The 23812-nt window shown below is 37.9% G+C and overlaps 1 protein-coding gene, 1 long non-coding RNA gene and 8 other non-coding genes across 10 annotated transcripts; 9 read left to right on the plus strand and 1 right to left on the minus strand.

Moving 5' to 3' along the window:
• The first annotated feature begins 57 nt into the window (after positions 1–57).
• TRNAV-AAC (transfer RNA valine (anticodon AAC)) lies at positions 58–130 on the plus strand. Its single transcript has one exon. It is a non-coding gene; the product is annotated as a tRNA-Val (tRNA).
• A 201-nt stretch (positions 131–331) lies between these two features.
• TRNAV-CAC (transfer RNA valine (anticodon CAC)) lies at positions 332–404 on the plus strand. The gene has a single exon. It is a non-coding gene; the product is annotated as a tRNA-Val (tRNA).
• A 202-nt stretch (positions 405–606) lies between these two features.
• TRNAV-CAC (transfer RNA valine (anticodon CAC)) lies at positions 607–679 on the plus strand. The gene has a single exon. It is a non-coding gene; the product is annotated as a tRNA-Val (tRNA).
• Positions 680–1159: 480 nt separating this feature from the next.
• TRNAV-CAC (transfer RNA valine (anticodon CAC)) lies at positions 1160–1232 on the plus strand. The gene has a single exon. It is a non-coding gene; the product is annotated as a tRNA-Val (tRNA).
• A 65-nt stretch (positions 1233–1297) lies between these two features.
• TRNAV-CAC (transfer RNA valine (anticodon CAC)) lies at positions 1298–1370 on the plus strand. The gene has a single exon. It is a non-coding gene; the product is annotated as a tRNA-Val (tRNA).
• A 65-nt stretch (positions 1371–1435) lies between these two features.
• On the plus strand, positions 1436–1508 carry TRNAV-CAC (transfer RNA valine (anticodon CAC)). Its single transcript has one exon. It is a non-coding gene; the product is annotated as a tRNA-Val (tRNA).
• Positions 1509–1573: 65 nt separating this feature from the next.
• TRNAV-AAC (transfer RNA valine (anticodon AAC)) lies at positions 1574–1646 on the plus strand. The gene has a single exon. It is a non-coding gene; the product is annotated as a tRNA-Val (tRNA).
• A 201-nt stretch (positions 1647–1847) lies between these two features.
• TRNAV-CAC (transfer RNA valine (anticodon CAC)) lies at positions 1848–1920 on the plus strand. The gene has a single exon. It is a non-coding gene; the product is annotated as a tRNA-Val (tRNA).
• Positions 1921–8704: 6784 nt separating this feature from the next.
• LOC149638396 (uncharacterized) lies at positions 8705–9793 on the minus strand. The gene has a single exon (XM_089850812.1). The coding sequence runs from the start codon at positions 9791–9793 to the stop codon at positions 8705–8707; it is 1089 nt and encodes a 362-aa protein (XP_089706938.1).
• Positions 9794–20248: 10455 nt separating this feature from the next.
• Positions 20249–21951, plus strand: LOC149638397 (uncharacterized). Its single transcript, XR_016372303.1, has 3 exons — positions 20249–21431; positions 21496–21645; positions 21723–21951. It is a non-coding gene; the product is annotated as an uncharacterized LOC149638397 (long non-coding RNA).
• Positions 21952–23812: the final 1861 nt, after the last annotated feature.

Consider the following 23812-nt stretch of genomic DNA (forward strand, 5'->3'; position numbering starts at 1 on the left):
CCATCGTGATTGGGCATAAAAATAAGCTACATCTCTTGGAAAACTCGGTATTACTACGTATCTATGGTGTAGTGGTTATCACGTCCGCCTAACACGCGGAAGGTCCCAGGTTCGAGCCCTGGTAGCTACATGTTTTGTCAATCGTGATTGGGCAAAAAATAAGCTAGGTCTCTTGGAAAACTCAGTATTACTACCTATCTTGGTGTAGTGGTTATCAGGTCCGCCTAACACGCGGAAGGTCCCAGGTTCGAGGCCTATTAGATATATGTTTTGTCCATCGTGATTGGGCATAAAAATAAGCTAGGTCTCTTGGAAAACTCAGTATTACTAAGTTTCTATGGTGTAGTGGTTATCACGTCCGCTTCACTTGCGGAAGGTCCCAGGTTCGAGCCCTGGTAGATGCATATTTTGATAATCGTGATTGGGCATAAAAATAATCTAGGTCTCTTGGAAAACTCAGTATTACTACCTATCTTGGTGTAGTGGTTATCAGGTCCGCCTAACACGCGGAAGGTCCCAGGTTCGAGGCCTGGTAGATATATGTTTTGTCCATCGTGATTGGGCATAAAAATAAGCTAGGTCTCTTGGAAAACTCAGTATTACTAAGTATCTATGGTGTAGTGGTTATCACGTCCGCTTCACTTGCGGAAGGTCCTAGGTTCGAGCCCTGGTAGATACATATTTTGACCATCGGGATTGGGCATAAAATCAAGCTAGGTCTCTTGGAAAACTCAGCATATCTACGTATCAATGGTGTAGTGGTTATCACGTCCGCTTCACAAGCGGAAGGTCCCAAGTTCGGGGCCCTGGTAGATACATATTTTGACCATCGCGATTGGGCATAAAAATAAGCTAGGTCTCTTGGAAAACTCAGTATTACTAAGTATGTATGGTGTAGTGGGTATCACGTCCGCTTCACACGCGGAGGGTTCCAAGATGGAGCCCATGTTAGATACATATTTTGACCATCGTGATTGGGCAGAAAAATAAGCTAGGTCTCTTGGAAAACTCGGCTTTACAACGTATCTATGGTGTAGTGGTTTCACATCCGCTTCACACGCTGAATGTCCCAGGTTTGAGCCCTGGTAGATACATGTTTTGTCCATCGTGATTGGACCTAAAAATAAGCTAGATCTCTTGGAAAACTCAGTGTTGTTACGTATTTATGGTGTAGTGGTTATCACGTCCGCTTCACTTGCGGAAGGTCCCAGGTTCGAGCCCTGGTAGATGCATATTTTGATAATCGTGATTGGGCATAAAAATAATCTAGGTCTCTTGGAAAACTCAGCATTGCTACGTATCTATGGTGTAGTGGTTATAACGTCCGCTTCACATGCGGAAGGTCCCAGGTTCGAGCCCTGGTAGAAACATGTTTTTACCATTGTGATTGGGCGTAAAAATAAGCTAGGTCTCTTGGAAAACTCAGTATTACTAAGTATCTATGGTGTAGTGGTTATCACGTCCGCTTCACACGCGGAAGGTCCCAGGTTCGAGCCCTGGTAGATACATATTTTGACCATCGTGATTGGGCATAAAAATAAGCTACATCTCTTGGAAAACTCGGTATTACTACGTATCTATGGTGTAGTGGTTATCACGTCCGCCTAACACGCGGAAGGTCCCAGGTTCGAGCCCTGGTAGCTACATGTTTTGTCAATCGTGATTGGGCAAAAAATAAGCTAGGTCTCTTGGAAAACTCAGTATTACTACCTATCTTGGTGTAGTGGTTATCAGGTCCGCCTAACACGCGGAAGGTCCCAGGTTCGAGGCCTATTAGATATATGTTTTGTCCATCGTGATTGGGCATAAAAATAAGCTAGGTCTCTTGGAAAACTCAGTATTACTAAGTTTCTATGGTGTAGTGGTTATCACGTCCGCTTCACTTGCGGAAGGTCCCAGGTTCGAGCCCTGGTAGATGCATATTTTGATAATCGTGATTGGGCATAAATTGCAATATCTGAACTTCAGTCAATTGATAAACCTCAGACATATCGTTTGTTTTTTCGGCCTTGGTCCAAACCAAGACGTTTTTTTATAATTTACAAAGATGTTGTACTTCAATTTATCAATTAAATCAAAATTCTGTCAGAATCCATTTTTTTACCAAAATAATATATTGCTTTTCAGTATAATTATCCATAAGGATAATATTTGTCAATTCTTCATCATTTTAAATTGGTGGAGATTGGGTTGTGGTTCCCCCCCATTTTTGGTCGCGGCGCAAAATGACGAAATTTACGTCATGAATCCGATGCTCATCAAAAAAACCTCCTCGCACAGCTGATTTTTCTGATGGCCATCCGATGAGCATCATGACGTCACGCCCAAAGACGCGAAAAACCGTTCAGTAAGACATCGATGTCATCTTTTAGTCATCGATGTTTTTGATGCCGGTTACGGAACGCAGCCACTAGTGCGTCGCGTTAACAGTTAGCTTTGTGTTCATGTGTTAAGAAATCATACAGAACCTTAAAATTCCCTTTTTCCATAATATAAAGTGAATATGTGGTAGTATTTTTCGTAATTACGATGCCTTAGTAGTTTTGTAGCTTGACAGCTCTGTTTCATTTTGATTTCCCAAGAATATTTTTTATATTATTATTTGAAAAGGATGTTTACTTAAGGTATACTACATCTGCTTATAGCATAATCCTTTCTATAGTGATAACAAGAAGAACGCTACGGTGTTGGTCAATTGAACTTTTAATTGTTGATAGGCCTAGTGAACTAGAAAGTAAACGCTTGGTTTTCGTTTCTGTAATGGAGAGACATCAACGGTTCAGAGTGAGCCGAAAGTTAAATACATTTTTAAATAATCTGGCTTAGATTTTATAATAGAAGAAAGCATCATGGTGGAAATCTGGCCGCAGAGCTCAGCGCTGTTAGCAGTGTTCTACAGAACGGGATTTTGGTTTTGAATTTTGACGTCACGGTACTCACTGCGGTCACCAAAGAAAATAGTCGGGTTTTGGATAACGTGACGTAAAACGCGTGGTTCTCAGCTTGGCGAAAAATCATGGAGGAATTAATACAAATAGCTCTTGCTGATTCTGATGGGACTATAGCTATTTAATTGGCCTGAAACCAGTTGATCACGCGAGAATTTTAAGAGACATGTTAGTTTCTAATTTAAATTATAAAAGTTGTTCTTATCTATCTCTATAAATGTGTTATCATACAATTTTTGTTAAGCCTTGGTACCTTGCACGCTTTATTGCGCTAGCGTCACTTTTAAAACACCGATGACCTGAGAAAAGCTTTGACGACAGAGCTCACCGGTAAACGTTTTCCAAAATCCGCTGTCTTTTTGGTGAGCTCTGCTGAACGCAGCCCAGATCAGTGAAAGGTCTGATCTTTATCAGTTTATAGCTTCGTGTTTTCATGCTTTTAATGTTGCGCATTTACTTTCAGTGTGTGTAGCCACAAATTAGCTTTGGTGTTATATAACGTTAACAGTCATGTTGACAAACTAAGAAAATCGTTGTGGTGATACGAGAGGATAGTGTTTACATGGCATCCCTGTTGTGAATATGGCTTTGAAAGTTTGAATACAGTTGAGAAGTAGAAAATTGGGCCTTTACAAACACGTTAAGGTAATATCCCTCCAAAGTTTTGTATGTTCATTTTCGTCATTTCCCATTTTTCCTCCATCAGATGATTTTAATGTGTACAAGTATATCCTTATTGGATGTAAAATGTCGTCTGATTTACAGTATATTTGCTCTGCTTTGTATACTGCTTTAATATTTCATAAATTTTAACTTCAGTATTTGTTCATAAAAAAAGAAACATATCCATATCTGGGTAAATAAGCTTGAAAGTAGTCCTCCTCTTGACTCGGAGAGGTAATATTTTGTTTTTCCAAACTTGTTATATCTAGGGCGATTTTTAGTATGTAATTTTTTCCTCGTTAGTATAATTATATTGTTATTTGATATATATTTTTCAAGGAAAAATACATTGCTTACATTCATGGTTTCTGGTTTTGCTTCGCATATAAGATTTATTTTAATGATGAATCGACTTAATCCCGTCATGTGCCTTAGAAATCTTATGTTTCCAACTGAAGTGTAGCTTGGTAAATGAAGAGCAAGTACTGTGCGTGTTAAAAGAGCCATTAGCGAGAGTTTTAGATAATTAAATATTTATTTTTTTATGTAATTGAATATGACGTATAGTATCACGAATGTGGAATATCGAAAATGATATTTAAAAATACATAAAGTCATTTAGGCCATGTGGATGTGGCTCTGTACTCAACATAATTTGAACATTTAAAAGAAAAAAATGCTAAGGAAAGATACAAATTAAGTATAAACAATGTTTTCAAAGCAAAATATTTTCAAAGGATTAATCCCGATCACCGTGAGACGTTTGCAGCGTTACCGCCAACTTCTTTCCTGGAAATATATATGACACCATGTTGCTGCTATTTCTCCTTTTATCAACGAAAACTTCAAAAACTCAAAAGCATGTATTCATACAATTTATTTTTTGCGGCTACGTGAGAGACATTTTTGTGAAAAGGTTTGGGAATAAAAATCTCGTCTTGGCCGCTGTCAGTACCAAGATATTGATTTGATTCAATAGTCTATTAACTGTAATTCTTAAACGTCATGCATTCGCAGAGGTTAAGAGAAACGCCACTAAAAGCATGGATTAAAGCTAACGATGATGGATCAATTGATTCTGCACATTTTACATGCATGGCTGGCCTGGATGATTCGTGCACACATGTAGGTGCATTGCTTTTCTATATCGATTATGCTGTCTGTTATAGAGAAATAAAAACTGTCACTGGCGTTGCAGCATACTGGTCTCTGCCTGAAACTAAGCAAGCTTCCTACGCTGAAATTTCCAAAATGAACCTCGCCTCAGCGTCGGGCCAAAAGAAAGAACTTGATGCGTTATTGGAAGAGAGTGTAGAGGATGTTCGTAAGATATCATGTGTCCTTACGCAAAATGTTGTCTCATTAATAACTAAAGAAGAGCATTCAGAATTAGAAGAAGAACTTTTTAATGTCGGAATTAAGTGCTCATATTTTAGCATCTCTTGAAAATACCAAGAAAATTATATACAAAGGTGTGCGATTGTTGGTTATCCAATGGCTTTGACTGAACTTTATGATGAAAAAAAGTGTTGGTTAAAATTCAATGAACTGCTTAATGAGTGTGAAAAACTTAAGCTTGATTTTACGGTGGAACAAGCCGAGAGGGTTGAAAGTGAAACTAAAAAGCAGGCAGAAACTAAACTGTGGCATCGCTTTCGAGCAGGTCGTATATAACAGCCTCGAACTTTAAGAAAGCATGCCACAGTGATCCCCCAATGCCTTGAGCTTCGTTGATAGCGTTAATTTGCTACCCCAACACTAAAAGTTTTGAAACTGACGCTACAAAATGGGGAAGAACTCAGGAAGAAACCCTGTTACCGTAATGGAAGCAAAACACGATAACTTCAAACTAGAGCTAGCCGGTCTCATTTTAAACGTTGCATATCCTCACCTTGGTGTATCATTTGATGCATCAGTATTCTGTGATTGTTGTGGAAAAGGCGTAATAGAAATTAAGTGCCCTTACAATATGAGAGACAAAGCGTGCATTAGTTTTGATTCTAAACATTGTTTAGAAACCACGGACTCTGGTCAGTTTGTGTTGAAGAAACATCATGCATATTATTACCAAGTTCAATCACAGCTTTTTGTACGTTGACTTTTGTGTTTGGAGTTCGGTCGATTATCATATTCAGCGAATTTACCCGGATCAAAAATTTTGGAATGACATGGAACCTAAAGCTCGATTTTTCTTCAAATTCGCAATTTTGCCGGAATTATACACCAAATTCTTCACCAGAACCTCAAACGCACCTCTTGTTAGATTCAGTTCCAACAATGGTGTTAAATTTGGACAAAATCAAAACAACCCTACTATCATTGACAAAAAAGCCGCAGAAAAAGTTGAAAAACGCAACGAAACTGCAGTAAAAGTTAAAAAACCTAACAAAGCTGTAGAAAAGTTCCTTACAAGGCTGCGGAGAATCCCATAACACCCACTAAAACTGTTGCAACAGCTGTTTCAAGGCTGCCCAGACAAATTATAGCTAAGAAAATGGCAATTAAATGCAGCCGACACAATAAAACTGATGCAAAATGTAACACAGTTGTTTCAAAATTGCCCAGACCTATCACACCCACAAAAAACGTAAAAAAACACAACGCAATGAAGAATTCTGTATCAAGAACAAACTTAACTCAGGCTATTGTATATACACACCCTGCACCCAACTTAGCTTGGACAGTAGAACAAAAACCAAGCATGAATACGCCTACGGTAGTACTTTCAGTTTCTAAACCTTTAATAACATTAGCAACTTTAGGAAGCGTTTCAAAGCTCAACCAAAAATTTGAATGATTTACCGAAATGCAACCAAACTTTGCATGCCATGAAACCTGACCTTCACCAAACCATCTGTTCATCAGTAGGTAAAAAGTGGGGCATCCAGCTCACCCGGGAGTCGGGAGTCCAGGTTATTTCTATGGGGAGTCGGGAGTTAGTGTTATTTCTATGGGGAGTCGGGAGTTAGTGTTATTTCTATGGGGAGTCGGGAGTTAGTGTTATTTCTATGGGGAGTCGGGAGTTAGTGTTATTTCTATGGGGAGTCACGACTCCCAGGTGAGCTGGATGCCCCACCTTGGTACACTATCTCTAAGGAGTTAATGTTATTTCTATGGGGAGTCTTCTTCTATGGGGAGTGAAGAGTTATAATGTTTTTTCTATGGGGAGTCACGACTCCTACGAGTTGGATGCCCCACTTAGGTATACTATCCCTAAGGATAGGGAGGGGGTCAGACAGGTGGTGATATACTTCCGCGTTCTACTAGAGAATGAGTGTCCATAGGTGTATACTTTGCGTACGATCGAACAACATCTGTTTTAATAGGGGGGAGGAGGGGGGGACATTGAGGAGGAATGTTGTCTGGAAATATATTTCGCCTTGTAAGAGTGATAACAGTTGTTCTAATAAGAGTCTGATGATTGATAACAATATTGAGGGGTATTTTAATTTGGAAGGAAGAATTTCTAGGAATGTCAAAGTTTTATTATAATGTTTTCCAGTTGATTACAATAGGTTTTTTGATCACACTACATTTTGAATTCTTGAATTTCGTTCTGTTCCTTGTGAGGATGTAACTTGGTGATAATTCGGAATTATTTAGTGCATCATCGAATAATTTTAATGGTGATTTACTGGTTTCATTCGTTTTTCCTGCTTTGATTTTAGGCTTTCGAGACACGTTGAGTGATTTTTTCCCCTTTTTCTTTTTTAAAGCTGTTTCAGATGTTGGAGTTCTTGTTACAGCGTTGTTATTAGGTGGGGTTGCCGTCTGTGGCTTAACATTGGGTATTATGTTTAGATTTGGTGGATGTGGTGATTGTGTTGTAGCGGTCGGAATCTGGGATGGAAGGTTATCGACATGAACTACATTTGGTTGCATTTTGCTTTTATTATGTAGGAAATTTTCTAGCAGGTTCATGTATCGTTTAGCCTTTTCCTGGGAGGACATTCCTGTCTCCCTCAATATATCATACATGTCACGATCTAACGCTGTCATTCGATTATCCAACACACTCTTGTTTGACTCCAATTGGCCATATGGTACTAAAACCATAGGTCGTGAGGATGTCATTTTACACCGAGTAGGGCTGATATCCCGTTTACAATGGAGGGTAACAAGGAGCTCAGTAATGGGAGAAAACCCCCGTTTTGTGATTTAGAAAGTTCTTTCCGTTTGTCCTTTAGTGAAACTCTCCGCTTTGATAATTTTCTAATTAGGTTTTTATACCGCTTAAATCTATTTTTTACTTTCACTGGAAGAACAACGTTCCCTTTCGTTATATTTAAGCAGATTTCACACACGGATTTTATTTGAGGGTTAGAAAGAGGATGAGAAATATCCCTCAAAGGGTGACCGTCTAAGGTGCTGTACCGTCTCTTACTGCTGATCATTTAGAAAAACCGCCGTCATTTATGTAAAATATCATCGACTCTTTCTCTAGAAAATTAGTTCTCAGCCTAAGCAGATCGGGTGTTTCTTGACGGGTATCTATGATAAGATAGGAGTAAGGTTTCGAAGTAGCGTGGTGAAATGCACTGGTTAAATGTTTGGGGTTGTGGCTATACATTTGATTCGCTAAATATTTTGTTTGCCCCTGATCCCTAGGATTCCGCGTTAAAATTATGTAATGGGAGTTCAAAGAAACATCACACATGATTTTCCCATTTTTGAATAAATTTTGAGAAAGCAATATGACTGATAAACTATTATGATGACAACCTCTAATAAATAAATTTCCGATGTTAACATTATCTTTGGACTCGTTAATTAAATCATCTATTATTATTAAATTGTTAATAGACGGATCGAAAAAGTCATCTAGATTTTGAGGGAGTCCATTGTGAAATTCTACAAGGGGTTCCACTTTCCTCAATTCCTCGAATTTACTCTGATAGGCCCCGTAACAATAGCAAACTCGTTGTATTTTAGGCGTGATGCTATTCTCAAGGTTTCTTAAGATTTTGAAAACGAATTCCGACTTCCCACTTTGCGAACTCCCTGTAACTAACCAAGCTGAGGGGTGGATAAATTTCAAATACCACGTATCCATTTCATGACCCATAGACGAATGACATGGATTTGAGAGGTACCTATGCTTTTGTAACCTCGTTACTAAAAATCCAAGAATTGAAAGATTCGGGGTAACCCAACCATTTAACGTATAATTGAACACCATTCTTTGTTTTTCTTTTCCTTAAAACCTTCTCGATTTTAAACGTGCAGTTCTTAAGATCTTTCCCAACTTTCTGAATTTCATTTTCATAAAAAATTCCCTCAATTTTATCCTCGTTTAAATCTTTTAACCGGTATACAGGCGGGGTCCTAGGGATACGTTCAATTATTCTAAAAAGTTCTTCTGACCAAAATGGTAGATAGCGCTTATCAAACACCCCTCTAGTCTTGCTAATCCGTACAATGTCACTAACATCAAACTGATAATCGGTGGGTGGGGAAAAGTCATGATCGCCGTACAAGTTTAACCATACCTCCTTCGAATTTTTAGAGGATACCATTATTGGCTTCATCTTAATTGCTCTGTGATGCGAGTTATTATAGGCGGAAGTAAGTTTATCTAAGATATGAATGTATTTCCTAGAACCCGATTTCGTAAAATATCTATACATACGTGCCTTTAACGTTCTTATTAATCTCTCACAAATTGATGCCTTTGTATCTGTACTTGTAGAGTACAATTTCATTTTTCGAGAATGGATGAATTTCTTAAAAGTTTGGTTGTAGAATTCACTCCCCCTGTCTACGTGAATGAGACGTGGGACTCTATTGTTAGAATTGGAAATTATGCACTTAAATGCCTTAACAATCGTCACGCCTTTCTTATTTTTCAACGCCTTTAAAAATGCGTATTTACTGAAAGTGTCAACACATACTAAGATGTAATTGTTACCCCTGTTTTCGCGTGATAGGTTTCTTAGATCCATTAAGTCTAATTGCCAAATTTCATCTATTCCAAACACTAAAGTACGATTTCGCTTAAATTTGTGAACAACTGGTTTATGAAGGGTATACACATCATTGTGCTTCAAATAATCCTTCACGGTTTTTAGAGTTACTTTTATCCCATTATCCTTAGCGGATCTATATAGTTGGTTTACACCAGCGTAGCTTCCGGCGTTTGCTATATCATGGTAGAGTTTCTCGAGTTCAGGAAAATTCTTCATTTATGATTTCTTCTAGTTTTATGTAAAATACGAGGTGTTTTTGAACTTAATGTTCTTAATAAGGACTTATAAGAATCCAAAGAAATACCCTTCACCCCTCTACGTTTTCTAGTTTTTCTAGCTGCTTCTAACCTTTCCACGACTTCAAGAGGAATGACTAACGTTCGCTTCATCCTCCTCCCTTGAAATGCGTCCCACAACTAATTACTATCACATTATATACAAGATTCCTAGAACTAATTACCATAGCGTTATATACAACTACATTAAAATATGACAAGTGATTTTTTTCTCAAAACAAGAAATAAACCATATTTTATTAATGATCCATAATTTCATATATTTTCCTTTAACCATTTTTTTACATTTTCCAGCGAATCATCGCAATCAGAATTTCGCCATTCATGACAAGGACACTCGTCCCTAATTGTATATTTGAACCCTCCACAGTGTTCGCAAAAGTTTCTCACATCCAACAGTCGACGGGATGTTGCTCGCGTGGCCATCCAAACCACCTTTTTCGTCTGGCTTAAAACGCATCGTCGAAATTTCACGCAGTTCCGAGTGGTGCAGAAATAATCTAACTGGCCGTCACCAGGCATATGTTTAAGTCCCCCCTCGCAGTGAGGGCAGAGGAGACTACCTGTTCGAGGAACAGGCGCGAATCCATGTTTTTTCAGGGTTTCAAGAGTGTCATTATCATTTTCCATGGCCCTGAAACTTCCAACACCACCACCACCATCAGAAACTACAATAACCTGGTCAAATTTGAAATAGTGTTATTTCTAAAGAGGGGGGGATTTAGTTTACAGAGATAATGGGACTAAAGGGGGGAGGTGGGATTTAGTTTACAGAGATAATGGGACTAAAGGGGGGAGGGGGGAATAGCGAATGAACCACCTCCGAATTAATAATCAGCGAATTCATCCGTAATTTTATAATGGCCAAATGCTAACGTCGTAATTCCGTCCTTTAAAACATATCGTTTTGAATCAAAGGAATTAAAGCATTGTTTTTTTTTTGATGGATTGTAAAAAGTTCATGTTTTTGGCTCGTTATGCGAATAATGTCCGTCGTAGTGTTTTTTCTTAAAAACAAACACTTTTTGTAATCCTCATGACGTACATGCCTTTGAATCATTCTTTTACATATGCCTTTAGCTGTTTTCTTTCACCCGCGAGGGATTTAATACTGTACATTTTTGGTTTAAGACCGCAGAATGAAATTATTGGGATGGAATTTAATTCATCTTTAAACACACCCAACCTTTTCTTGTTAGACCCACTGAATAAGAAGTGGTTTTTTGGATAATCGGAGGTGTCCAATTTATCCACATGTTCCTTAAAATCCCGATGTACATCCTCAGTTTGGATAGAATACAATAAGGAATCTGTGTCCGTGAAATTTAGCAAAGCTCTATTGTTGTACTTCGCTTTGATAAAATCATAGTGGAATTTGTACATAGTGAGTTTTGATAATTCTAGAACACAGAAACCGGTATAAATGGGGCGATTTAAAACTAGCTTCTTCTTAATCATATGAACACCGACAAGGTTTTCATTAAAAACTGTAATTCTCTCAAAAGCTGGAGAGGCTGTTAGTTTCACCATTCTTGCGGGTGTATGGACTAGTTCGAAATTTACCCTACATGTTAGATTTTCCATTGTTTTCCCGAAAACTGAATTATTCAATAATTTATATAGATCTTTCTCAAAAGCGTTATTCGCGCTCTTCCTTTTTAAGGTGTTAAAGTCAATATATTGCTTCAACCATTTCCCTTGTCTAAATTTAAGAGCTTTATGAATTACCCTAAGTTTCATCCCGAGTTTTAAGTAGTATTTTAAGTTACTGTAATGAACTACGTAATATTTTTTAGCATACAAGTTAGGTACGAGCTTGGGGAATTTTAACTCCCCTTCACTCCCTGTAGCTTCTAGAATATCTTTCGATAATGGTGAGAGTTCATCGTAGCTAGTAATTTTTTTCTCGGGTGCGAGGGGATAATCATTGTGAAGATCATGCAATTCGGGAGGGTATTCGAGATCAACTTGTAATATGTATCCCGTCTCTGAATCATCAGGTATATTTCTAATTTCATCCATAAGTGATTTTAGCTCATCATTTTCCACCCAAGAAAACGAATCTATAGGCAGTGGTTTTGACATAGCATCGCCGTACAGGTTATTACAATCTTCAAAGAAATAAAATATTTTACAGCAAATCTGTTTTTCATTAATAGTCCACCCTTATTATCGTACCAAGATAACACAAATAGTTGGTTGGTTTAGAAGGGTCGTAAGATTCAGCAATGTAAGGGTTATTTGCCTCCGAAAATTTATGGGAAATCACAGATACTCCCCCTCTTACGCCAGATTCAATAAACAGATGCATGTCTGGATCTTTAAATAATTCCAGTTTCACCTTGCTCATTTTGAGAGCAGCCATCCATGACAGCCCCGGTCCGGTAATGTTCTGTAGAGGGGTGAAAGGTTGGGGGTTATACTACGTTAAAGCAAAAATATGTGGGGTAATATACCTATTACAATCAATTCCGTAGTTATCGCTAATCATCGACCTAAAATGTTCAAATACATCCGCCAATTGGAGTGTATCAGCTTGCACGTAAAGATCATGATAATCACCTAGGCGTTAGAAATTTCAAAATTACTTTAAATTACTCCAATTTTTGACTAAAGAGAGCGGTCTATACCTAAGGTTTTCAATTGAAACACACTCCACACTTTAAGTGCATGATTACAATCCTCATCGCTAATATTTTCTCCTGTCAGTCTGTTAAAAAACTTATCCTTTGAGGGTAATCTGGTTTCGTTGAATTTTTCAACATCACTTATGTAATCGTAACAGTAAACCTGTTTACGTAGTAGTAACTCAGCCTTCTCCTTTTCATAAACTGAACTTAAAATTTTGAAGGAGGCTAAACCACCTTCCGCTAAATTTTCTACTAACGTTTGTAAACTACTCGGCATGAATCTATACGTATCTAAAAACCTTAAATTCCCTAAAGAAAAGGAGATATAGGTCTCGGAATTCGATGGGATACATTGTATACGTTGGTTCTTATACATCCCTATTTTCTGCATTAAAAGATGACCATCATACCTAAACAGATAAGCTTCTACTCCTTTCATCTTACTCCCAGTTAGATTTAACCTTGTTAAAACATAATCAGATGAATTTGAGTTATAATGTCGTAAAATCCTGTGCATACAGTTACCTAGGAGTGATAGAGACATTTTTACCGATGTCTAGAGATGTTAAGCTTAAGCGAAATTGTTTTATGTTTGAATAAAAATACCGCTTCCAGTAGTGGGTTTATAGTACTCCTTGTTTGTGTAAGATTAGTGTAGCTGTAGAGCGTTGTTGCTGTTTAGTTTATACGCCCCCTAGGCCTATTTGTGAAAGACCTTTTTTACGCACTTTTATCAGTCTTTATTTGAAAAAAGTGTTGGCAATGTATATTTTTTAAATATGACGGAATTGCTGTTGGTATGATAGTGCCGTATTCGCGAAAAAAACCTTTTTTTAAACAGTTGAATTATTCTTTGATAGAATTTCGAAGGAAGCAGTTAAGTGTTAAGTTTGCTCGATTAATTTTGTTCGGCAAATAATATAATTAAGCCTTACGTATTACTGAAGGAGATTGATTTTGCCAACATTTGCGAGTATTTAAGGAGATTGATTTTGCCAACGTTTGTGAGTATTTAACTGATTAATAAGTAAATGGAGGAAGATAATAATTTAAGTAAAGAGGAAATCAGAAAACGAAAGGCAAGGGAAAGAATGAGGGCAAAAAGGTCAGATCCTGAATTTAGGAAACGGGAAAATGAAAGGAGAAGAGTGTTAGCAGCTGAAAAAAAGGCTGTTTCGGGAACAGGTTCTAGCACACCCAATGTTGGTCCTACCGCGAGGCCAGTTGGCCATGATTCTGCGAAAGATGACGCATTAAATAAAAGCTCTATTGAAAGTACCGTAAGCGTAGGCATATCTATTAATGAGGAACCCAATAATGTACAAAATGGTAATGCTAATATTAGTGAAATAATCGAAGGCGATGAACAAGTACCTTGTACGTCCCATGGTAATGTCTATCCCTTAGAAAGAATAAGAATCTTGAGACAAAATGAAGAATGCAGTAAGAGGGAGTCGCTAGGTAAGGGGAAAAAGCGAGAGAATGAGTCAAATTGTGAAATTGAAAATCAGGGTGGAATATTTACCAAGAAAGTAAAAAGGGTTGATGAATGGTATAAAGCAAGCGAACGTGTAAGAAATCAGATATGTAAGGCTACTGAACGCCAAGATCCAAATTATAGGGAAAGTGAACGTGATAGAAACCAAGCGGCTAAGGCGGCTAAACGCCAAGATCCCGAATTTAGAGATAAAGAACGTGATAGAGACCAAGCGGCTAAGGCGGCTAAACGCCAAGATCCCGAATTTAGAGATAAAGAACGTGCTAGAAACCAGACGGGTAAGGCGGCTAAACGCCAAGATCCCGTGTTTAGAGATGTTGAACGTGATAGAAACCAGGCTTGTAAGGCTGCTAAACGCCAAGATCCCGTGTTTAGAGATGTTGAACGTGATAGAAACCAGGCTTGTAAGGCTGCTAAACGCCAAGATCCCGAGTATAGAGATGTTGAACGTGCTAGAAAAAGATCTTTAGCCGCAGATAGGCGAGCAAACCCCTCGCTTATAGAGCAGACGTATTTTGATAGCATAAAAGATGGCCCAACGTGGCCGTGTGAAGGATGTTCAAATCTTTTTTTTAAGTCATCTGGCACCATTGTTAAGTCCATAGATTTTTTGTCAGTCCCTGGTATTGAACAAAGAGAGTTGAATGATGAAATATTTTTGTGTAGTACTTGTAATAAAAGCGTTAAGAGAAAGCAAATTCCAAAATTTTCAAGGGAAAATGGATTTGTGTTTCCTGAAATACCTGCGCAATTAAGTAACATAAGTAATTTAGAAGAAAGAATGATATCACCACGAATACCATTCATGCAAATACGAAGGTTAGGGTGTGACCAACAACGTGGTATTAAAGGAAATGTGGTTAACGTCCCTATAAATGTTGAGTCCACCGCCTCAGTTTTACCCAGGTTACCTCGAGACACGGATACTATTCAAATTGAGTTTATGAGAAGAATGCAGTATAACACACCCTATTTGTACGAAACTGTGAGACCCAAAGTCATTTTAGAGGCCCTTAACGTTCTTGTAAAAACGCCTTTGTATGTTAAACATGGAATTACCGTTAAGAGTGACATATTAGACCCCATTCCTGAAGAACTTGAATTTATTGTTGACGAAAATGACCGTCAGGTAAATCAAGTTGATGTTTCAGCAGATAATCCAGTAGCGCCAATAAACGCAGAGAATGATAGCGATGATATGTGGAATGAACCTAACGAAAGTAGTTCGTTAGCAGTTGGGAATCAAGATACATTATTAGTTTCTTTAAGTAATTTTTTGCCAAGTAATACCATGCATGTTAAGTTTGCTCCTGGTGAAGGTCAAACCCCAATGTCCTTACTCTTTGACGAGGATGCGGAAGAATTGTCATTCCCGAGCATTTACGTAGGTCAAAAAATGAACCTTAAGGTTAAGGGAAGTTTTGGTGATATTTTTAAATGGGAGCTTCGTAATATTGATAGGCGCTGTGCTAAAAATCCTTCGAAATTGTTTTACTCTTTTGTCAAATTAGAAACCTTGAAAGTTAGTCAATCTATACAGGTTTGCATGAGGAAAACTAAAAGAACAGATGGGTCGAATTATACTGCTGGACTTTTAGCTTCTGCAGGTTCTCTTGATGCTTTAATTAAGCAGGATGATGGTTTTAGGGTTTTAGAAAGACTACAGAGCTCGCCTTCTTATTGGCAACACAGAGAAAAGGAATTGATGGGTATGATTAGACAGCTTGGTACGGCTACCTTTTTAGCCATATCGTAGTATACGATAGGCTCTTAGTTTGACCCGAGCCGTCGTAGTAGTAGTAGTAGTAGTGGTAGTAGTAGTAGTAGTAGTAGTAGTGGCCGGGGTTGTCGCTTCGTTATCGTCAGATTTTAGGTTAAAAGGAACTTTATATTACCACAACCCACCCATAGGGTTTACTGGGCTCGGTTAGAGATTTAATTTTAATTAAAATTTTTCAGGTCAGACCCGGGAATCGAACCCGGGTCGCTGGCGTAATAAACAGCCACTCTACCAATGAACCATAGAGACTTGATAGAAACTCCGAGTTTTGTATTATTTATTATTATCTCTAAAATGTCGGGGTGATGTGGGGTGGGGTACCTCTTAATCTGTGGGGTCGGAAACTTTTGAATTTTTATCTGTGGAGACGGATACTTATGAATTTGTATGTTTGGGGTTTTAATATTTATTTTCTTTTTATGTATGTGCTAATTAAATAGATAACGATTTTCCCCGTTTTTCGTTCTCCTTCGGTAGCTATCGTCATCTATGTTATGTTTGACTGGAACGTTTTGGCGGTTAATTCAAATGTGGGTTTTGATAGAGCTAACATAGTGTTAAATGAGCGTTATGCGTTTGATCATTTTAGCATTGCTAAAGGTAATTCGAGGGGATAATGACTAAAATGCGTAATCACTATAACTAAACTTTCTCTTTCAAAGGTTTCTGGGCATAAGTCCTTGTTAGAAATTTATAAGATGCGATAAGCGTGCATCGGCATAAGTCTATGTTGTAAACTCATCGAGGGGATTATCACTAAAAACTATCTGTTCTTCGATTCGCCGGAATATTAGAATTACAGCATAAGTAAATTTATACGGTTATAATTTAATCACTGTTTAGAGTAGGGAAACGAGGGGCTATTCACTCGTACGATATGGCTACTATTACGAGCCCTTGGGCCGTCTCTTTCATAACGTTTTCAGCTGCCGAAAGTAAATGGCCTGAGCTACTTAATATTTTGAGACTAACCTCTGGGCAGGAGAGTTTACCTAACGATGATATTAACAATTTAAGTTTTTCTGAAAGGGCAAAACTGATTCAGGATGATCCTGTTACTTGCGCTAGATATTTTGACCATCGTTTTCGGGCTGTGCTTAAGGCTCTACAGAAATTAGGTCCTCTTGGCGTTATAGAAGACTATTATTGTAGAGTTGAAATACAGCAAAGAGGTTCGCCCCACCAACATGTTTTGATTTGGATAAAAGATGCTCCAAAACTTAAAAATGATCTCTCAAATGTTAAGGAAGTAGAGGAATTTATTGATAATGTTATTTCTTGTGCTGCTGAGCACAATGACGAACATTTAGATTTGTTAACACGATTACAAATTCACAAACACACAACGACTTGTAGAAAGAAGGTCGTTAATAATTCCTTTTGTCGTTTTGGAATCCCGTTTCCACCTATGCCCAGAACCATAATTTACGACCCTGGTTTAAGAGAGCCTGGTAGCGTACAGGAAGAACTCAGATGTAAGGCAAGGTCAAAGAGATTGTATGAGATGTTGCAATCGAAAGAAAAAGAGTTTTGTGTAGATAGTTTTGAGGAGTTGCTAGCTAAGTTGGGTTGGTCAGAAGTGGAATATATTTCTGCCGTTACTTATGACCTCAAAAAGAAAACAGTTTTGTTGAAAAGACACCCTAAAGATACTAGAGTTAATCCTTACAAACCGTGCGCTTTGCGTCTTTGGCAGGCGAATATGGACATTCAATTCGTTCTTGATGTTTACGCACTGGTTATGTATATTGTATCATATATAGGAAAGTCTCAAAGAGGGATGTCTTTGTTTCTGCGCGAAGCTTCTAAACAGGCAAAAAATTATAAATGTTCAGTAAAACAGAAGTTGAAACTAATTGCTAATCAGTTCTTGAATGCCCACGAGGTAAGCGCTCAGGAAGCGGCTTACTGTGGTTTACAAATTCCTGTGTCCAGGTGCAGTCGCGCCTGTGTTTTTATAAACACCAATGCCCCTGAAAATCGTGTACACATTCTTAAGAGTCAATCTGAACTTGAAGAACTACCAGCAGACAGTAATGATGTTTATGCCTCTGGGATGCTAGAACATTATGTTCAAAGGCCAGAGGAACTAGAGGCAATAACGTTAGCTCAATTTGGTGCCTGGTACGAATATTCCAAAGCCCGTAGAGTGACTAAAGCCGCCCACGATCATGTTGATGAGGGAGAGAGCAATGAAGTTGAAACTTGTGGTAAATGGCTGAAACTTAAAGATGAATCAGGGTTTATTAGGAAACGTGGCCGTGCTAAAATTATTAGGTACAGAAGATTCAATTTAGAAAAAGATCCCGATAACTTTTATCGTGAACAATTAATGTTGTTTAAGCCTTGACGCGATGAAAGTAATGATATTTTGACAAAGGATATGAAATCAGAATATGAGCTTTGTCGCGAAACTATTAATGAAGTTAGGAAAGAATTTCACAGTGAAATTGACGAAGCAGCCGTGGAACAGGCTGTAGCAGATTTTGAAAATGGAGAAATTCAAGTGGATGTTACTAATATCCAGCCTGAATTAGAACATAGAAATGAAGTTGATAGATCTTTAGCTATGGATGATTCCGATTTTTTAATTAATACGGTTCAAGAACCTGTAGGAAATATTAATAGAGAAATTATTGATGGCAATGCCGAAAATACTGTTGCTCCGTCAATTACCTTAATTAATGACTCTGAGTACAACGCCCTTCTTAGAAAATTGAATTCAAAACAAAGAGAGATATATTACCATGTTTTGTATCATGTAAAAAGCAAAGAAACTCCGTTGCGCCTCTTTGTTACAGGGGGCGCTGGTGTGGGGAAAAGTCTTTTGATTAGTGCTATATTTGAATCTGTGTCAAGGTTTTACAACAAACAACCTGGGAGTAATCCATCGGAAGCGAAAGTAATCCGTTGCGCACCTACTGGCAAGGCTGCCTTTAACATTGGTGGGGCAACTTTGCACAGTACTTTTAGTTTACCCGTTAGCCAATTTGGTGGAAATATTTCTAGATTGGAAAGTGAAACACTTCATAAATGCAGGTTACTCTATGGTCAAGTAAAACTAGTAATAATTGACGAAATTTCAATGGTTGGAGCGAAAGTGTTTAATCGGGTAAACGCTAGGTTACAAGAGATTATGGGTTGTTCTGATTATTTTGGTGGTGTGTCTGTCGTTCTAGTTGGAGACTTTAACCAATTGAGACCAGTTTGCGATTATTTCGCATTTCAAGGTCAAAGTGAGAAAGATAATCCTTACGCGTCGTTAATTGGTAACCCAATATGGGAGCAATTTGAATTTGCCGAACTTGAGGAAATTATGAGACAGAGAGATGATAAAATATTTGCTGAAGCTTTAAATAGAATGGCTGTGGGAAGTATGACTCAAAATGATATTGATTTCTTTAGTAGTCTGGAGGTAACGCCTGAGCGTGTACCCCCAAAAGAAGCGATACATCTTTTCGCCACTAACGCGGAAGTAAACCAATTCAATCAAAATAAGCTTTTAAACATGAATACGGAAAAGGCTGTTTCGGTTTCAGTAGATGTTGTCAATGGTGATCTTAGTAGTGAAGTTAAAAATAACATACTTTCCCAAGTTGAAAAGTTAGCAACGTCTGATACGTATGGTCTGCCCAAACAATTGACTCTTGCGTGTGGCGCGAGATATATGATGACCAACAATGTTGACACCTCTGACGGACTAACTAATGGCGCGACCGGTTGGTTAAGAAAGATAGAGTACGGCACAAATAGGGTCGGGGATAAAATCCCGTTCAGGGTATGGATGGAGTTTGACGATCCCAAAGTTGGGAAAATGTTGAGGCAAAAATGTCAGGGTTTATATTTGAATAGTAATATTAACGCTTCGTGGACGCCTGTTGAAAAGGTCATCAAGTCGTTTAATAGAAAATGGAGACAAAATAATGCCTCAGTTTCTAGGAAACAATTGCCTTTGGTTGTTTCTGAGGCCATTACGATACATAAAAGTCAGGGTGATACTTACTCCTCGGTAGTGGTTCATTGTAAGGCTACAAAAAAAATTGAAAGAGCGCATTTATATGTGGCTTGTAGTAGAGCGAAAACCGCTTCCGGTTTATATATTGATGGAAAATTTAAAGTTCCTAATTCACCCAAAAACAACCTAGTAGAATTGGAACTTAAGAGGTTGCGAGACACAAAAAGCATCGAACTACCTTTCTTGCATGATCCCCTTTACATTTATGTACATAACGTGCAGTCTTTAAATGCTCATTTAGAAGATGTTTTAGCAGACAATGTAATTATGAAAAGTCAAATGTTATGTTTTGTTGAAACGTGGAAAAAAGAGACGGACGATTTTAGAGTTCCATCTTTTAAGGAAGTAGGTGGTATTTACTTGCCAAGTACGGCACGCAGAGTTGCTTTTGGTGCGTCCATATATTTAAGAGACACGCCTGAAAACGAAGTTAAAGAGATAGATAGTAGAGTTTTACGAAGCGACATTCCTGTTAGAAATTCTCACGTGGAACGTTGCTGGTTAGATGTTTACATAGAAGGAGAACTTATATCTGTGGTGTTGTTGTACAAATCTCCCTTAGGAAGTTTGAGAACTGTGTTTGAGGACTTTAACCCTTTGTTTGACATGAAATATGATTCGTCTATTCCAACAGTTGTGGTTGGAGATTTCAATATTAACTTTTTAAAGAGCCAAACGGCACTGAGAATGTTCTTTGATTCACATGGAATATCTCTTTTGCCGGGTCTAGAACAAAAGTATTCGACTGACTATCATTGTCAATTAGATTTGGCATTTGGTAACCAACTTTTTCGAGACCGATACGATGCATGTTATAGAGAGTCTTATTATTCTTACCACAAGGGTATTTGCATTTTTAAAAGAACATAGTTTGAAATGGAAAAATTTATTTAAAGCAAGGTGGAGCTCCAGTGCGCCCCTTATTGACGACCTTTCTATTGTACATTGGGTTTAGCTTGTTAGGATAATTTTCAGATCCTCCCTAATGCATTAAGTCTCATTTTTACCTACCTACGGCAAGGTAAAATTATTATGTATATACAAGGTTAGGCATCATGGTAGGGGCGCCAATGGAGCCGCATGTTGCTTTAAGGGTCTAAACTACGAGAAATAGGCTTGGGATCCTTGGCTAAGAAACCCACATATGGCTTGGGATCCTGTACTAAGAAACCTAAAATTAGGCTTGGGATCCTGTACTAAGAAACCTAAAATTAGGCTTGGGATCCTGTACTAAGAAACCTAAAATTAGGCTTGGGATCCTGTACTAAGAGACCCACTTAAGGCTTGGGATCCTTGACTAAGAGACCCACACAAGGCTTGGGATCCTTGACTAAAGAACCCACATACATAAGTTTGGTATTAATCCATTTAAAAATATGGTATATTTTATGAGTAACCTGGAGGATTGGCGTAGTTCATGAGTAGCCTAGAGGATTTGTGTAGTTAATGAATACCCTAGAGGATATGCGTAGTTCATGAATAACCTAGAGGATATGCGTAGTTCATGAATGCCCTAGAGGATATGCGTAGTTCATGAATGCCCTAGAGGATTGGAGTGATTCATGAGTAACCGTACAGCATTGGTTTAGTTCATGGGTAGCCATGGAGGACAAGGTCAACGAAATTGTAAACAAGGTATGTAATAGTGATAATTAGTTAATGGGGATAATCGTTGAGGTGATTTATTGTGGTTCTTCAGAAAATACGTCGGCAAATATATCTCAAGGCTTATCCTTAGGCTTAATAAAGGTGAAATACAACTCTGAAAACGTTAAAATGGTTGCGTCAGTTGACTGAGATCTGGAGCGGCAACTGTGGGTTCATGTAAAGGCGAACCACTGAACAAAGTGTAAGTGTTGCACCAAGTTTCATAGGTTTGGTGAAGAATGGAGCAATTTTGTATAGCGTACTTTAAAAATGTTTTAGGTATGGCGAAGCGGAAATGGCTGAATAATCGGCGACAATTCAACAGTCCTAGTCGAAAATCCCCTTTTTTCGGCAAAACGCGGCCGAGGTGATTTTGAAAATGTTCCTGGCGGCGTTATCTGCCGTTGGTAACACTGCAGCGTCCTCAGACGTTGGCCAACGCTCAAAGCGGAAGTTGGACTGCGCCGCAATTTATCGACTAGAACTATAGTTCTAGCACGTTCAATGTTATGGGAGCAGCAAGTAGACCAATACAAGGGCGGGCTGCATAGCGGTCTAGCAGTGAAAATACAGGAAGGAGAAAAACTTAACGCCAAGAGGCAGAGTTTTCCTATTTTGTGGAACTGGAGTCGTCTTGGTCTTTGTTATCTGAAACGTACAGCGCCAATACACTTATGTAATAGTTTCGAAAAAACGAAACTTTATGAACTACGCCTCATCTACTAGGTTATTGCTTTCTTTCGGACGCTATCCACCAAACATTCGTCCTTAAACAGTCTGAAGAAGTTTTTAATATTAATAGTCCTAATTTGATTGTGGTTTTTTCCCAAATGGGTTTTCCCAGAGCCTTTTTTCCCACATGCGCTGTGGGTTTTTATGGCTCGAATTAGCTTGTATTATGACATGAATATTTGACATCCATTGCATCGTTCGATAATGCTATTATTAAATTTATTCGTGGATAGCTCAGACGTCAGAGTGAAAAATCAACTCACAATATAAAAATAAGTGTTTTAATATTAATAATTCAACTGTGATTATGGTTTTTTCCCAAATGGGTTTTCCCAGAGCCTTTTTTCCCACATGCGTTGTGGGTTTTTATGGCTCGAATTAGCTTGTATTATGACATGAATATTTGACATCCATTGCAGCGTTCGATAATGCTATTAATAAATTTATTCGTGGATAGCTCAGACGTTAGAGTCAAAAATCAACTAACAATTTAAAAATAAGTGTTTTAATATTAATAATTCAACTGTGATTATGGTTTTTTCCCAAATGGGTTTTCCCAGAACCTTTTTTCCCATATGCGCTGTGGGTTTTTATGGTTCGAATTTGCTTAATGTTAAATTATACTGAAGGTTCCAATATATAATGTTAAATAACTATTTTTGAGTATATAATGTTGTGCTTAAGGCAACTCATTTTTCCTTTTTGTTTCGTTATTCATATTTCCAAGAAAACATTTATGTAAGTTTACTGATCTTTATTATTCTTTTTTTATTTTTTCATTTAAAATACGAATGTCCGTTGAGAAAAAAATGTTGAGTTTCCATGATGTATGATGTATTTTGAATAATATTGAGCTTTGTAGTGTTTATATTTAAAAAAAAATACGAAATAAAATCATAAAATAAAATTCGCTGTGTTAGAATTGTTTTATTACAACAGAAAATTACAGGCGTCTCAAAAATGGCCGCATGATTTATTCAATTATATTGAATATATTTTTGTCGCATCTGAATCGAAACACTATACTCATATCAAAGTTAATATGGAACGAGTAATGAAGATTGCATCTGAATCGAAACACTATACTCATATCAAAGTTAATATGGAACGAGTAATGAAGATTGCATCTGAATCGAAACACTACACGCGTATCAAAGTTAATATATAGCGAGTAGGATGAAAAGATCTCTTACAAAACGATAACATTTTCTTTTTGCAGAATATTAAATGGAAATGTTTTAAATATTTTTCAGCATTACGATTCTTTTAGTAGTTGTGTAGCTTTAAAGCTCTGTTTCATCTCAATATTCCAAGAACATCTTTTGATATTAACATTTCAAATATAAACACCAGAGTGAAATGGTCTTACGTAACCCTTTAATTAGCATTGCATATATTTAGGTTGTTTAAAGGGAGCCACCGGAGGTTATGCTAGCCAGTCTGCCTATTCGTTTCAAATTTCGACGCTGCACTTTTGTGGCGCTGAATCTGCACGTCCAACTTTGTTTCAGTTTTCTGTGGGAGAAGCCTGGTTCTAGGTGGCCATAGGGGGATACTTTCTATTCACTCCCCTCGTAGCTAGAAGAGGGCTCGGAAATCCGCGGGAGGGAAATGCAAACCCTCCGATGGCTCCCTTT

The sequence above is a fragment of the Phalangium opilio genome, unplaced genomic scaffold (genome assembly GCF_054372755.1).
Source record: "Phalangium opilio isolate 3A_F unplaced genomic scaffold, DU_Popi_V2 ptg000094l_1, whole genome shotgun sequence".
NCBI lineage: Eukaryota > Metazoa > Arthropoda > Arachnida > Opiliones > Phalangiidae > Phalangium > Phalangium opilio.